The sequence below is a fragment of the Leopardus geoffroyi genome, chromosome C2 (assembly GCF_018350155.1).
Source record: "Leopardus geoffroyi isolate Oge1 chromosome C2, O.geoffroyi_Oge1_pat1.0, whole genome shotgun sequence".
NCBI lineage: Eukaryota > Metazoa > Chordata > Mammalia > Carnivora > Felidae > Leopardus > Leopardus geoffroyi.
Window position 1 is genome coordinate 132,186,199 of NC_059333.1, and position 15,925 is coordinate 132,202,123.

Below are 15,925 nucleotides of genomic sequence, written 5' to 3' on the forward strand. Positions count from 1 at the left end.
TTGTGGTGAACTATTGTTTTTTGTTCATCCTAATTCTCTTTCTTTTACAATTATTATATTTCTATTTTATTTCCTTTTTAATTTAAATTTTAGTTAACATACAGTACAATATTGGTTTCAGAAGTAGAACTCAGTGACTCATCATTTACGTATAACACCCAGGGTTCATCACAAGTTCCTTCCTTAGTACTCATTACTCATCTAAGCTCATCCTCCCATCTCCCCGCCTCCATCATCAATCCATAGTTTGCTCTGTATCGTTAAGAATCTTTTTGTGGTTTGTTTCCCTCTCTTCTCTCCCCACCTTCCCATATATTAGTCTGTTTCTTAAATTCCACATATGAGTGAAATTATATGGTATTTGTCTTTCTCTGATTGACTTATTTTGCTTAGCAGAATCCACTCTAGCTCCATCAACATCACTGCAAATAGCAAGATTTCATTCTTTTTAATGGCTAATATTCCATTACATACACACACACACACACACACACACACACCATATATTCTTTATCCATTTATTGGTTGATGGACATTTGGGCTCTCTCCATAGTTTGGCTATTGTTGATAACGCTGCTATAAACACCGGGGTGCATGGACCTCTTTGAATGTGTATTTTTGTATCCTTTGGGTAAATACCTAGTAGTGCAACTGCTGGATCACAGGGTAGTTCCATTTTGAAAGAAAAATTTTTTTTCTACATTTATTTCTTTTTAAGAGACACAGCACTAGTGGGGGAGGGGCAGAGAGAGAGAGAGACAGACAGACAGACAGAATCCAAAGCAGGCTCCAGGCTCTGAGGTGTCAGCACAGAGCCTGACACAGGGCTCGAACTCACAGACCAGACCGCGAGATCATGACATGAGCCGAAGTCAGAGGCTCAACTGACTGAGCCACCCAGGTGCCCCCATTTTTAATTTCTTCCTTCCTTCCTTCCTTCCTTCCTTCCTTCCTTCCTTCCTTCCTTCACAAGTTTACTTATTTATTTTGAAAGAGAGAGAAAAAAGAGGAAGGGGCAGAGAAAGAGAGAGAGAGAGAGAGAGAGAGAGAGAGAGAGAATCTCAAGCAGGCTCCACACCATCAGTGTGGAGCTTCATGCGGGGCTCCAGCCCACGAACTGTAAGATTATGACCTGAGTCCAAATCAGACCCTTAACCTACTGAGCCACCCAGGTGCCCCTATTTTTAGTTTCCTGAGGAACATCCATACCATTCTCCAGAGTGGCTGCCCCAGTTTGCATTCCCACCAACAGCGCAAGAGGGTTCCCCTTTCTCTGCATCCTCATCAACACCTGTTGTTTCTTGTCCTGTTAATTTTAGCCATTCTGACAGATGTGAAGTGATAGCTCATCATGGTTTTGATTTGTATTTCCCTGATGATGAGTGATATTGAGCATCTTTTCATGTGTCTGTCAGCCAGCCATCTGGATGTCTTCTTTGGAAAAGTATCTAGTCATGTCTTTTGCCCATTTCTTCACTGGATTCTTTGTTTTTTGGGTGTTGAATTTGATAAGTTCTTTATAGATTTTGGATACTACCGCTTGTCCTGATATGTCATTTTCAAATATCTTCTCCCATTCGGAAGGTTGCCTTTTAGTTTTGTTGATTGTTTCCTTCACTATGCAGAAGCTTTTTATCTTGATGAAGCCCAATAGTTCATATTTGTTTTTTTCCCTTGCCTCCAGAGATGTGTCTAGTAAGAAGTTGCTGTGGCTGAGGTCAAAGAGGTCACTGCCTAAGTTCTCCTTAGGGTTTTGGTGGTTTTCTGTCTCATATTAGGTCTTTGATCCTTTTGAATTTATTTTTGTGTATGGTGTAACAAAGTGGTCCAGTTTCATTCTGCTGCATATCACCATCCAATTTTCCCAGCATTACTTGTTGAAGAGACTGTATTTTTTTGATCGCATATTCTTCACTGCTTTGTCAAAGATAAGTTGACCATATAGTTGAGGGTCCATTTCTAGGTTTTTTATTATGTTCCATTGATCTATGTGTCTGTTTTTGTGCCAGCACCATACTGTCTTGACTATAGCTTTGTAATACAGCTTGAAATCCAGAATTGTGATGCCTCCAGTTTTGTTTTTCTTTTTCAGGATTGCTTTGGCTACCTGCGGTCTTTTGTGGTTCCATACAAATTTTAGGATTGTTCTGGCTCTATGGAAAATGCTGGTGGTATTTTGGTAGGGATTGCATTAAATGTGTAGATTTCTTTGGGTAGTATAGACATTTTAACACAATGTTTGTTCTTCCAATCCATGAACATGGAATGCTTTTCCATTTTTTTGGGTCTTTTTCAATTTCTTTCTTAAGTGTTCTATAGTTTTCAGAGGATAGATATTTTACCTCTTCAGTTAGGTTTATTCTCAGGTATCTTATTGTTTTTGGTGCAATTGCAAATAGGATTCCTTGATTTCTTTTTCTGCTGCTTTGTTACTGGTGTATAGAAAGGCAACTGATTTCTGCATGTTGATTTTATATCCTGTGACTTTGCGAAACTCATGTGTTAGTTCTAGCAACTTTTTGGTGGGGTCTTTCAGGTTTCCTACACAGAGTATCATGTCATCCGCAGATAGGGAAAGTTTGACTTCTTCCCTGCTGATTTGGATGCCTTGTATTTATTTATTTATTTTTTTGATTGCTGAGGCTAAAACTTACAGTACTATTGTTAAATAGTAACAGTGAGAGTGGACATCCCTATCTTGTTCGTGACCATATGGGAAAGGCTCTCAGTTTTTCCCCACTGAGGATATTAGCTGTGGGTCTTTCAAATATGGTCTTTATGATGTTGAAGCACGTTTCATCTATCCCTACTTTGTTGAGGGTTTTTAACAAGAATGGATGCTATATTTTGTCAAATGCTTTTTCTGTATCTATTGACAGGATCATATAGTTCTCCTTTTTTAAATTTTTATTAATGTGGTATATCACGTTGATTGATTTGTGAATACTGAACCACCCCTGCAGTCCAGGAATAAATTCCACTTGATCATGGTGAATAATTCTTTTAATGTACTGTTGAATTCAATTTGCTAGCATCTTGTTGAGAATTTCTGCATCCATGTTAATCAGCGATATTACCCTGTAATTCTTTTTAGTGGCATCTTTGGTTTTGGAAGCAAGGTAATGTTGGCTTTGTAGAATCAGTTTGGCAGTTTTCCTTTTATTTATATTTTTTTGGGAACAGTTTGAGAAGAATAGGTATTAACTTTTCTTGAGATATCTGGTAGAATTCCCCTGGGAAGCCATCTGGCCTAGGACTCTTGCCTGTTGGGAGATTTTTAATTACTGATTCAATTTCTTTGCTGGTTATAGGTCTGTTCAAAATTTCCATTTCTTCCTGTTTCAGTTTTGGTAGTTTGTGAGTTTCTAGGAATTTGTCCATTTCTTCCAGAATTCCCAGTTTTTTGGCATATAATTTTTCATAGTATTCTCTTATAATTGTTTGTTTTTTTTTCTGGTGTTGTGGTCTTTCCTCTTTCATTCATGATTTTATCTATTTGGGTCCTTTTTCTTTTATTTTTTGATGAATATGGGTAGGGGTTTATCAATTTCATTAATTCTTTCAAAGAACCAGCTCTTAGTTTCAATGATATATTCTATTGGATTATTTTGTTTCTATATCATTTATTTCAGCTCTAATCTTTATTATCTCCCTTATTTGACGGCTTTAGGCTTTATTTGCTGCTTCTTTTCTAGGTCCTTTAGGAGTAAGTTTAGGTTGTGTATTTGGGACCTTTCTTGCTTCTAGGGATAGGCCTAAATTGCAATGTACTTTGTTTTAGGACTGCTTTTGCTGCATACAAAAGGTTTTTGGACTGTCACATTTTCACTTTCATTTATTTCCATATATATATATATATATATATATATTTTTTTTTTTTTTCTTCCTTAATTTCCTGGTTAACCCATTCATTCTTTAGTAGGATGTTCTTTAATTTCCATATATTTGAGGGATTTCCAAGTTTTTTCCTGTGGTTGACTTCAAGATTCATAGCACTGTGATCTGAAAATATCCATGGTATGATCTCGATCTTTGTGTACTTGTTGAGGGCTGATGTGTGACCCAGTATATGATCTATTCTGGAGAATGTTCCATGTGCACTTGAAAAGAATGTGTATTCTGTTTTAGGATGAAATGTTCTGGATATATGTATCTGTTAAGTCCATCCGGTCCAGTGTGTCATTCAAAGCCATTGTTTCCTTGATTTTTTGCTTAGATGATCTGTCCATTGTTGTAAGTGGGGTGTTAAAGTCCCCTACTATTGTTTTATAAGCAGTGTGTTTATGTTTGCTAGATGTATATATTTGGATGCTTCCAAGTTGGGGGAGTAAATATTTATAATCATTAGATCTTAATTGATAGACCCCTTAATTTTAATACCTTTTTCATTTTTTGTTAGTCTGTTTTAAGATCTAGTTTGTATGATTTAAGTGTGGCGACTGTCTCTTTCTTTTAACGTCCATTAGCTGGTTGGATGGTTCTCCATCCCCTCACTTTCAATCTGTAGGTGTATTTAGGTCTGAAATGAGTCTCTTATAGTTAGCTTATCAATAGATCTTGGCTTTTTATCCATTCTGATACCATATGTCTATTGATTGGAGCGGTTAGTGCACTTACATTCTGAGTGATTATTGAAAGATATGAATTTAGTGCCATTATGTAACCTGTAGAGTTGGTGTTTTTGGTGATGCTCTCTAGTCCTTTCTAGTCTTTGTTGATTTCGGTTTTTGTTTTTTTTTTTCCTCCAAAGAGTCACCCTTAAAATTTCAGGTAGGTCTGGTTTAGTGGTCACAAACTCCTTTAATTTTTGTTTGTCTGGGAAACTCTTTATCTTTCTATTTTGAATGACAGCCTTGCTGGATAGGGTAGTCTTAACTTCATATTTTTTTCCATTCAGCACATTGAATACATCTTGCCACTCCTTTCTGGCCTGCCAAGTTTCTGTGGACAGATCTGCTACGAACCTGATCTGTCTTCCCTTGTAGGTTAAAGACTTTTTTCCCTGCTGCTTTTCAGGATTCTTTCCTTATCTGTGTATTTTGTGAATTTGACTCTGATATATCTGGCAATGGCTCACTTTTGTTGAATTTAATGGGAGCTCTCTGTGCTCCTTGGATTTTGATGTCTGTGTCCTTCCCCAGATTAGGGACATTTTCAGCTATAATTTGCGCATATAAACCTTCTGCCCCTTTTCTCTCTTTTCATCTTCTGGGACTTCTATGTTATTATGGTATTAAAAAAAATTTTTTTTAATGTTGGTTTTATTTGAGAGACAGAGCATGAGTGGGGGAGGGGCAGAGAGAGAGGGAAACATAATCTGAAGCAGGCTCCAGGCTCTGAGATGTCATCCCAGAGCCTGACGCAGGGCTCAAACCCACGAACCACGAGATCATGACCTGAGCCGAAGTCAGATGCTTAACCGACTGAGCCACCCAGGAGCCCCCAGTGTTACTACGTTTTAATAAATTGCTGAGTTCCTTAAGTCTGCCTTCATGATCCCTGACATTTGTTTCTTTTTTTCAGCTTTATTATTTTCCGTAATTATATATTCTACATCGCTAACTTGCCCCTCTGCCTTGTCCACCCTTGTTTTATGGCCTCTATTTGGGTTTGCATCTTGGTTATAACATTTTTAATTTTGGCCTGACTAGATCTTAGTTCTTTTATCTCTGCAGAAAGGGATTCTCTGGTGTCTTCTATGCTTTTTCCAAGCCCAGCTAGTATCCTTACAGTTGTTGTTTTAAATTCTAGTTCAGACATCTTACTTATATCTGCATTGACTAAATCCTTGACCATCTTTTCTTTCTGTCCTTTATTTTGAAGTGAGTTCCTCTGTCTTGTCATTTGGGAGGAAGAAAAAAACAATAATAATAATAATAGTGATAGAATGAAATAAAAAACTTAAAAAATCAAATAAAGGAAGCTAGATCCTAGGTGTGTTTTGGTCTGCTTGTTAAGAGAAGCTTGATAGGAAAAGGAGAAAAAAGAAGAAACAAAAATTAAAAATAAAAAAAATCAAATAAATAAAATTAAAATAAAAAATTTTGTCCTTTCTGTATCCAAGAAACAAAGAAAACAACAAAAACAAAACAGAAGCAACAACAACAAAAAAACCAAACAAATTAACAAAAACCTCCAAATGAGGTTTCCCCTAGGAACAGTTTCCCCTAGAGCTGAAACTTTGCAGCAGTCTACAGCCAGTAGCCTAGCTGGTGGAAAGGATATGTGTTGGTCTTCTGGGGGAGGGGCCTGCAGCTCTGATTCTCAGGTGGCTTGCCCTGGTGGAGATGCGCCTGAAAGCACAGGGTAGCCGGGGCTTGGTGTAACAGCTCCATTCTTCACTTGGTGATGCTGTTCATCTCATTGGGGTGGATCAATGTTGGTGGGCTAATGGTAAAAATGGCTTCACTCTGCTCTCCAGTCTCCAGAGCGGGTGGTTCATGCCCACACCGATGTGTGATCAGTCACCCCTCCTATGTCCCTGGTTTTCATCACCTCCCTACCTTTCCCCTGTGTCTGAGCCATCTGCCTACTAGGCGGCGCCTCCCTCCAGAGTTTTGTCTCAGGTGCAGCTGTGTTTCAAAACCCACACTTAAGAGACCTCTGTGGCTAGAACCCGCAGTGGTCCTCTGGGGGAGGGTCTCGCCAGGCTGTGGCTGGGGCTGACTTGTCCCAGGAAATGGTCACACCAATGCACAGCGCTCAGAGTTTATGGAAAACATAGAGCAGGTGCCGGGGTTTGCTGCCCTCAGCCAGCAACTTTGTTCCTATACCAGTGAGTGCGGTGGGTTGATGGCTCTCACCAGGTTTCCACCCATGGAGACGCCCTATCACCTTTATCCAATGCCCTCCAAGCAGGGAAACCACTTCTCCCTGCTGTGGCCCACACGGCCTGCTCGCAGGGCTCCACCCTGCTTCCTGGCTGAAGCACTGCCAGAGGCCGACTTCTCAAACTTCAGACTCTGGGCTCTGCTGTTTGTGAAAAAACTGGTGGTATTGAAACCCTCTCCTCTCCACCCCCATCACTGGTTTTGGGGAAATGTTTTCTTGTGCAGTCCCCTGGGCATGTGTTCACACTTCCTCTCTAGCTGCTTTCAGAGGGAGTGCTTTCTTAAACAAACCAGGAGTGCTGCCCTCTCTCCCCCGTCCTCTCTGTGAAAACAGCTCCCTTCCTTTGGGACGCTGAGGCTCTTCTCTTCCCCAGGTCACCTTTCTGCATTATGTACTTCGCATGTTCTCTCCCTCAAATTATGCAGATTTCTGTTAATCCTCAGATCGACTGCGGAGGTGTTCAAAATGGTTTGATGTTGATCCAGCTGCATTCGAGGGATGAGACAAGCCCAGGGTCCCCTCACTACTCCAACCACCTTAGCTCCTCCTTCCATGTTTCTACCAGTATTTTTTAAAGACAGTTTTTCTAAGTTGACAAAAAGGTTCTTCCGTTACTTTAAAAGTTCTTAACAGTTTTGTGGCTTCCACTTTTGCTACTGATAACCCAGCTGCCGGCCTAATTATAGTTTCTTTGTAGATGATTTTTTCTTTCAGGCTGTTTTGTCCTTTGGCTTGGCATCTGCATTTCCTTACACGATGTCTAACTGTTGCTTTCTTTTATTTGTTGTACCTTGTAATTTCTTCATCTTTTAATTCATGTCTTCCACAAGTTCTTAAAAATGATCATCTCTTGATATATTTGAATATTGTCTCATTAATTGTTTCTATTTTATCTGATCCCAAGAATTCCAATTTGATATAGGTTAGGTCTTTCTATTCCATTCTGTCTCTAAGCTGCTTACATTTATCTTCTCTGCACTGTGAGATTTCTTCAGCTTTATTTTCCAGTTCATTATGTTTCTCTTTAGACGTGCCTATTATTCATTCATTGGATGGATTAATTTATCCATTGAGTTTTAGAAATTATTTTTCTTTAACTCACAGACTATTGTAAAGAACAGAACTACAAATAAATACTTGTCCACTTTTAACCTATTTGGTTCTCCAGATGTTACCATTTTATTCATTACTCCGTATGTGAGTACACACACACACACACACACACACACACACACACATGTATATGCCCATACACTCATGTCTCCACAAATACACACAAACCCCATCTTCTTTCTTTTTAGGAAAATCACCTGGAAGCAGGCTGCAGACATTATACACATTACTTTCAAATACTTCAACATACCTATCTCAAGAACAAAGACATTCTCGCATACGAACCTCATACAATTACCGCACCAAGGAAATCTACACGAATCAATAATATAATCCTCAAGTTTCCCCAGTTGTCCACCAGATGTCGTTTACATAAGCTTTTTTTCTGACCTGGGATCAGTCAAGGTTCACACCATTACATTTGGCCGTTTTGTCTCTTTAGTCTCTCCCATCCTAGCATAGTACCCCACTTCCCCTGGCTGCTCATGACATTGAAACCTCTGAAAAGGCCAGGTTTTCTGAAGAAAACTCCACATTCTGGAATTGTCTAGAGGTTTCTTTATTATGAGACTTGGGTCAAACCTTCCCTGCAAGAATCTCACACAGGTGATGTAGCTCCCCCTGCATCACCTCAGGAGGCACATAAGTCAAATTTGGTAACAGTGGGTATTGCCAGATCTCACCAGGTACATGGACATTTCCTTTTTTTTTTTTTTTTTTTTTTTGTAATTAATAAGTTAGTAATGTGTGAATGGCTCTGGGACACTCTGAAATAGCTTGTTGCCAAACAACCTGTCACCCCCTGTTTTTAGCATTCCTTGATTCTTGTTTGACTCAGTTACTATATTGGAGATAACAAACTGGTGATTTTTTAATTCTATCATTTTCTTCTACATTTACTAGCAGCACATTCGATAAAAAAGAACTTTTACTACCCTCCTCCATTTTGGGGTCTCTATATAGACTTGTGGATTTTATTTTATTTTATTTACTTACTTACTTACTGAGAGAGCATGCACATGTGCACCAGTGTGTACGAGCAGGGGAGGGGCAAAGGGAGAGAGAGAATCTTAAGCAGGCCCATGCTCAGAGTGAGCCTGAGGCACAGCTCAATCTCATGACCATGAGATCATCACCTGAACAGAAATCAAGAGTTGGACACTCAACTGACTGAGCCACCCAGGCCCCCCTAGACTTGTGGATTTTAAAAACTCATTGTTATAATCCATTACCACTATTCTTTTTGATGTCAAACTGTCCAAAATTGGACCATTGGGAATCTTTTCAAGATTGCTCCTTTGTCCTTCTCACATGACACTGCTAGTTTTTGACTACTTCTTTGCTTTCTGGCATTATAAAGATTTGAGGGACACATTGTACTTTCCCTGCTACTGCCTAGAATTAGCTACTTATCTAAGAAACCATGGCTTCTTTGAGTGGGGAATGGTATTTAGAAACCAATATCCAGTCATTAGGTATGCTCATTGCCACTAAAGTGTCTCATTGGTTGTTTTAATTTTTTATGTTTATTTATTTTTGAGAGAGAGAGAGCATGAGTAGGGGAGGGGAAGATAGAGAGGGAGACAGAATCTGGAGCAGGCTCTGGGCTCTGAGATGTCAGCACAGAGCCGGGCGTGGGGCCCAAACCCATGAACCATGTGATCCTGACCTGACTCAAAGTCAGATGCTCAAACGACTGAGCCACTGAGGCGTCCCTCTCATTGGTTTATTTCAACATTTAGATTTTCCACTTTTAAAAACCGCTTGTTTTTCAGATCAACCTGGTCATTTTTGATTACCTCTTATTTCCTCAAATTATATTTTAATATCATGTAGCAATAGATTTTATCCAAATGGAATGGGGGAGGAGAAAGAGGAAGAAAAGGAAGAGGAAGAAACTATAGAGAATCAGGAGAAAAAAGGAGGACACATTCATTTATCAGGTTCTATCAAGCTGAAAATACCTTTGCAACTGCTGTGGGGGCTGCTTCAGATCTGTAGAGCTGAATCTATTGCACTTCATTTTGAAGTTTATTGGTGGATATTTGTTGATTGCACCTAGGAAGAGAAAAGTCTGTGATGAGTCTCTTATTCCTGGTTATTGACATTACAGCAAACTGTTCTGTATGCAAAGCATCACTTCACCTTTGCAATATTCGTAAAAGGAAGATACCAACTAAGGTGGCCATAGGAGATGAAAGCAAGTTTCTCAGGGGAGTCTCTAAAACTGGGTTTAGAAAATACATCTCTGCTGAATTTATAGGTGGAGCATTCAACTTACTTTCCAATAGATGCCTTTAACTGCTAAAGTTGGTCAAACACTGGAGGAGATATTATGAGCCAGTCCTAAAAGTCTGGTCTCTAATTAGCATGAACTAGTCAGAATAGTTATTTTTTATTTGCTCCTTTGCAATATCAAAATGCAAAGGGAAAGGGATATTCCCTTTATAGCTTCTGTATCATTAACAGTAACAATAGTGCCATCCTGGGTTTAATTCATTAGTGGTTCACTTCATTTGGAGGTATATTAATTTTGTATAATAACAAAGCATGCCTCTGCCCACACAATTTAAACATTTTTTAAAAATTTATTTTGAGAGAGAGAAAGAGTGAGCACGCATGAGCATGCCAATGGGGGAGGGGCAGAGAGAGAGAGGGACAGAGAGAATCTCAAGCAGGCTCCATGCTGTCAGTGCATGACCCGATGCGGGGCTTGATCTCATGAACTGTGAGGTCATGACCTGAGCCAAAATCAAAAGTCGGATGCTTAACTGACTGAGCCACCCAGGTGCCCCACACAATTTAAACATCTAGGAGCCATTTTTGATGGGACACTTAAAAAAGCGTATTATTTATTTCCTTGCAGCATTAAATTCAACAGACCTGGTAAACAATTCAATTTCTTCCTTGGTGATCAAGGGTTATTCTAAGTAGCAAGTTTGTCCTGGGTTGTGATACAGCACTGTCTCTAAAGCTGCTGTTGCAGACTGGACTGTGTGATTCTAGACTGAATGGCACAAGGCTATGATCTTTCCCCTCTTGTGCATCTGATTTTTTATCTGTCTTAGTTCTAAGCATCAGGTTGTTTAGCAATTTTGTTTCTCTTAGAAAATTTAAATCTGATGTGGGCTGTGCTTGATGGCTACCTCTGTCACTGCATTGAGTTAAGTAAGAGCCAGAAAGGGAGCCGCACTAGCTTCTCCGGGAGGGCAGTTATGGTGTCTGTTATGGTCGGTCGCTCCTTGCTAGGCCCACACCTGAACTGCGAGTGGCTCCGAGTAGGTACCTGATAAATATGTGTTGATGTTGAAGGAGTATGAATCCGTGGACTTGCGGTAAGATTATGTTAAAGCCTGTTTCAATTTCTACTTTTACTGCTATATTTTAAAGATGGGTGGTTTCTAGACAATGAAGTTCTAGAAAAGTGGTGTATAACTGTGTCACAGTAATGGCTTTCTGAAAGCACCTTATAGATCTTTCCCCTCCCCAAGTAATTCTTCTTAAAATATCTCTTCTCCTTTACCTAGGTGGTAACGGGGTGTTGTCATTTATTTAATTATACAGCTTGGCTAATTCCCGTGAAACATCACAAAGAATTTTGGGGGACTGAGGAAAGAAATTTCATCGTAAATGGTCTTGCAATTTTTTTTGCCTCATAAGGAGTTTTTTGTTTGTTTGTTTGTATACAAGATTCTCAGTCTTCCGATGTTTTCTTTGGCTTTACCCTTACAAATGCCTTGTAGTTACTTTTTTCAGAATGATCCCCAGGCCCATTTCCCCCCTTTCTGTTCTCTAGCTCCTGTTTCCGATTCCTATTCCAAAACACATCCACATAAATTTTGTCCTGGGAGACTGCTTCTCCAGTGCTTCTGGAACCATAATGTGCATATGAATCACCTGACGATTTGATAAAAATGTACATTCTGGTTCAGAATGTCTAGAGTAGGGTCTGAAGTTCTGCATTTTTCACCAGCTCCTAGGTAATGCTGATAATGTAGGTCCTAGACTCACATTTGGAGAAGCACAGGACTAGAGGACACAAAGTCAGTACCACCACCAATTTCCCAAGGTTCCTCACGCCTCACCTATATGGGACCAGACAGTCTTTGCAACCTCAACTTGTCTCATTGTGTAATGTCAGTGACAAGTTCGAGACACAATCAGAATCTCCCTTAAGCTACACTCGGGGGTGTTCTTCAGCCTGTGTGTTCATTTTTCTTTATCTGAACTCTAAGGGTTCATTCACCATGAAAATGTTCAGAAATCTGATTGAGTACTTTTCAACCTCCAGAGCCATTAGGACATGGCTTCTTTTTACCCATTCCATCGCATACAAAGTGAACTGCATAGTTTCAAGGCAAAATTATTCCAAGAAATACAGCCCATGTTTCCTTTTTATAGGCACCAGTTACACTAATAGCTGGCATCATAAAAAGTCATTAACAAGGCTGAGAAAGTTTTGCAAGGATGCATGTTTCACTCTGGCAGGTAAAATGGTATCTCCTAATACCTCAAACCTCTGCCTTTGGAACTTGTCAAACAGCAAAGTCGAGAATTGTACAATTATTCTTTGGCTCTTGCGTTCGGTGTGTTAACTGATGAAGCTTTCCGTTGAAGGGCAGTGTGTTAATGTTACATGGCAGGGATTTCTACCTTATAGCTAAAGTCCAGGCTGTGACTATATTGCTCTGTGCAGACAGATGTGTGAGCAGCTGCTTGTTATGATTGCTTCTCCATGGGAACCAGAGGCATAAAAAAGATGAGCCAGAAAATTCAATGCTAGAAATCAGAGGTTTCCTCCCTCTACCACCCATCATTACCAATTTTCCTTTCTGACCTTGCAGTGCCCTAGAAGACAGAGGTTTCCAGGAATACATGTCAGTTCATCAACCCTTCTTTTGGGAATACCAAATATACTTGTAATGTGTAAAAAAAGAACAGATTTTATGACTTACGCCTGATTGAGTTTACAAAGGATCTCACAAACTTCACACTGTATCTGTGGTCAGGTTTATGAATTCGGCCAAGCTGGACCAAGTGGTGATCCAAAGGATAGCTGGCTAAGTCTTCCAGTTCCTTGTCATTCCAAGCGGGGCCAAGGGAAAACACAAATAGGGCATAACCTTGACATTTGGCTCTCAAGGATTCTTTCTTTAAGGTTTCCCTGTCCAAGTGACTGGTTTCCCCAGCAGATATCACAAATATGACTTTGTTTCTTCTCATATTGGGTGTATTTAAAAAGATATTGTCCAGGGTCCACTGTAAGGCATGACCTATGAAAGCGTCTCCGTTTAGTTGTTGAACTGATTCTTCCAAGTGCCTCTTCATGAGGCGTTTACTGTTGTAGGTGGTAAGGTTGAACTCCGTTCTAACAGGACTCTTCTGAGTGTTGGGGAGGAAGTTGGGCGGAGCATGGCTTAATAGGGCCACCCGGTCTCCAGTGACAGAGGTCTCAGGCTCAGAGGTGATCTCAAAGTGATCTAACAGTGCTCCCAAAAAGTGTCTTATGTCTTCAAATTCAGCACTTCCCACATGGCGGGAGCTGTCCAGAAGGAAAGCAGCATCCACGTACGACTGCACAGGGGGTGGTCTGGCTTGATCGCAAAAAGCATCCGGCTTGCATATATCTGCAGACCAAAAGCCACGTAAGGTTACTAAAACAGACTGGACAGAAGAGAAAAGATAGCATCTTAAATATTTTAACATTTGGGAACTACATAATCTTTTATATTAAAATCGTTACTAAATACCTTTGATATCAACAACAGAAGATTTCCTAGTACATAGTTGGCATCTATATTTAAAAGGTACAGATTTTATACCCAGCCGGTGTCTTGAATTCCATTCACTAAGGCAGGTTACTTTTAAAACTGAGGCTGCTTTGGACAGAGGCTTAATCTTGGCTGTATTTTAAGTTTATAAAGATTGAAGTAGACAGCTTATCTCATATAAGAGTATATCTTATCATAACATAAAAGCTAATGATCTCTCTAGATAGACAAGACACAGGTTAAACCAATGGCCCTTATCATTATTCTCACACTGTTCTACAATGAAAAGTAGTCTGCTCAAAAAGAGTGCAAAAAAGCAATGAATCTTTTACTTCGATTTAAATAAAGGTTTGTAATTCAAAGTCTATCTGGGTGTGGACATTAAGGACAAAGTTGGAGCTCACGTTTGTATCTCCATTGTGCTCATTAGTTGAGAGCTCAATACATGTGTGTTAAATGAAAATAAATACTGCGTATTAGTGGACTTTCATAAAATATGGGGCTATTTTAATACATATGTATATCTCATTTAAAAAAGAATGTGTCGTAATAAAAGCAGAGAGTGAATTTCATTGAATCTGACCACAATGAATATTCAGAGAAATAAAAATAGATTTGGAAGTGGAAGGATCTTAGAGGTCACCTAGTCTCATTATACAGAAGAGACTGGGGGTAAGAGGGTACAATCATTCTGCCAAACAATACCCTAATGTTTCGAGAAGTTCCTACATATGAAATCAGGGTTTATTGTGAGAGACAAGGCCATGTGGTGTGGCAGCAGCAGGGAGGCCCCTTGGCCTGAGAGCCAGGATGTCTTACTGTGCCCAGTAGCAAACCTGCTGTGTGTCCCTACCCAAGTCACCACTGGGCTTCAATTCTGCACACTTGGTGGGTCATATTTGTCCAAAGAACCCTTCCAGGGATGACCTCTGCAATCCTGAGGTTTTCAGTAACAGTAGATGGTTAAGGATGAGAATGCCTCTTTGAAAACTCAACAGAAGAAAGAGAAACGGAATAACCAGCATGTGGACAGCTGGCACTTAGAAATAGGCCCGGGGCACGAATCAAAGCAGACAGATGAAAGGTTAATAACCAGAATGCAGATCCTTGGGGACGTAGCAAACTTCCTAACTTCAGTCTTGCTCACAGTCTCCATAAAGATGTGGCTTTGCACAAGTTATGTTACCCTTACTGAAATTCAGTAAAATTTTACGACCACGTTTAACGGTCAGATGACAGAACAGTCACCCGTGTGCAAGGCCGTTTCTAAAATCAGAGACAGCAGGCTGTCCATTTGCTCAATTTTGTGGGGGTTTTTAATTGCAGGAAACTACAGCCAAAATATCTTCGCTTATATGCCTAGGAGACAAAACAAGGATTTGAGCCAAGAAATGGGGCCAAAATCTATCTCCAGTCACACATGTCCAACTTCTGGCTGTGCACTATATCAGCACACGTGGTAACTGACATGTCTGAAAGCTTGGCCGAGAGCTGGGGCGGGAGGCCTCTCCCCACAGCACAATTAGCACTGCGGCTGCATTGAGTAGGAAGCCAGTGCCTGGCCAACCCCGTGCCAGAGGGAGAGAGGGAGGGAGAAGAGAAGAGAAGAAGAATGCCGGAGAGTGAGGGGGGGAGGGAGAGTGAGGGAGGGAGAAAGGAGGGAGAGCGGGAAAGGGTGAGAAAGGGAGGGGAGAGAGGGAGAAAATGGAGGGAGAAGGGGAGAGAGAGGGGGATGGTGGGGGGGGGGCGGAGCAGAGGGAGGAGGGGGAGGGAAGGGAAAGACACTAATGAGTAGAGAGAAACAGAGGGGAAGACAGAAACAGAGGTCTGTGTGAAGAATTTCCACTTCTCACTCAGAGTTACCTCCACACTGTGAGGTCATTTATATGCAAGCATTATTAACATGTCATTGATACACATAGAGGAGGAGAGGAAGGAAGCATTTTCTTCAAGGCCAAATACCAAGTACCGGGGAGAATAACGGGATCTCTGCTACTCATCAATGGCAGCGTTGTGAAGCCATCTTTCTTGGGTCTCCTCTGGCTCCGCTTCCCTGGGCAAATGATCTCACCTCTCTAAGACTCATTTTCCTTATCCGTAAAATGTAGATAGTAGTAGTTCAAATGTCTCAGGGTGCTCATAAGGATGGGATGAAACAACGAAAAGAGTGCTTGGAACAGGGGCGCCTGGGTGGCTCGGTCGGTTAAGCG

The 15,925-nt window shown here is 40.5% G+C and overlaps 1 protein-coding gene across 1 annotated transcript in view; it reads right to left on the reverse strand.

The window, feature by feature from the left end:
- COL6A6 (collagen type VI alpha 6 chain) overlaps positions 1-15,925 on the reverse strand; it is a 165,890-nt gene that overhangs the window by 7,206 nt on the left and 142,759 nt on the right. Inside the window, exons 35-36 of the mRNA XM_045503667.1 lie at positions 12,900-13,571; positions 9,909-10,002 (exon numbers count right to left, since the gene is read on the reverse strand). Of these exons, the coding sequence (XP_045359623.1) occupies positions 9,909-10,002; positions 12,900-13,571 (766 nt within the window). The remainder of the gene's footprint in view (positions 1-9,908; positions 10,003-12,899; positions 13,572-15,925) is intronic.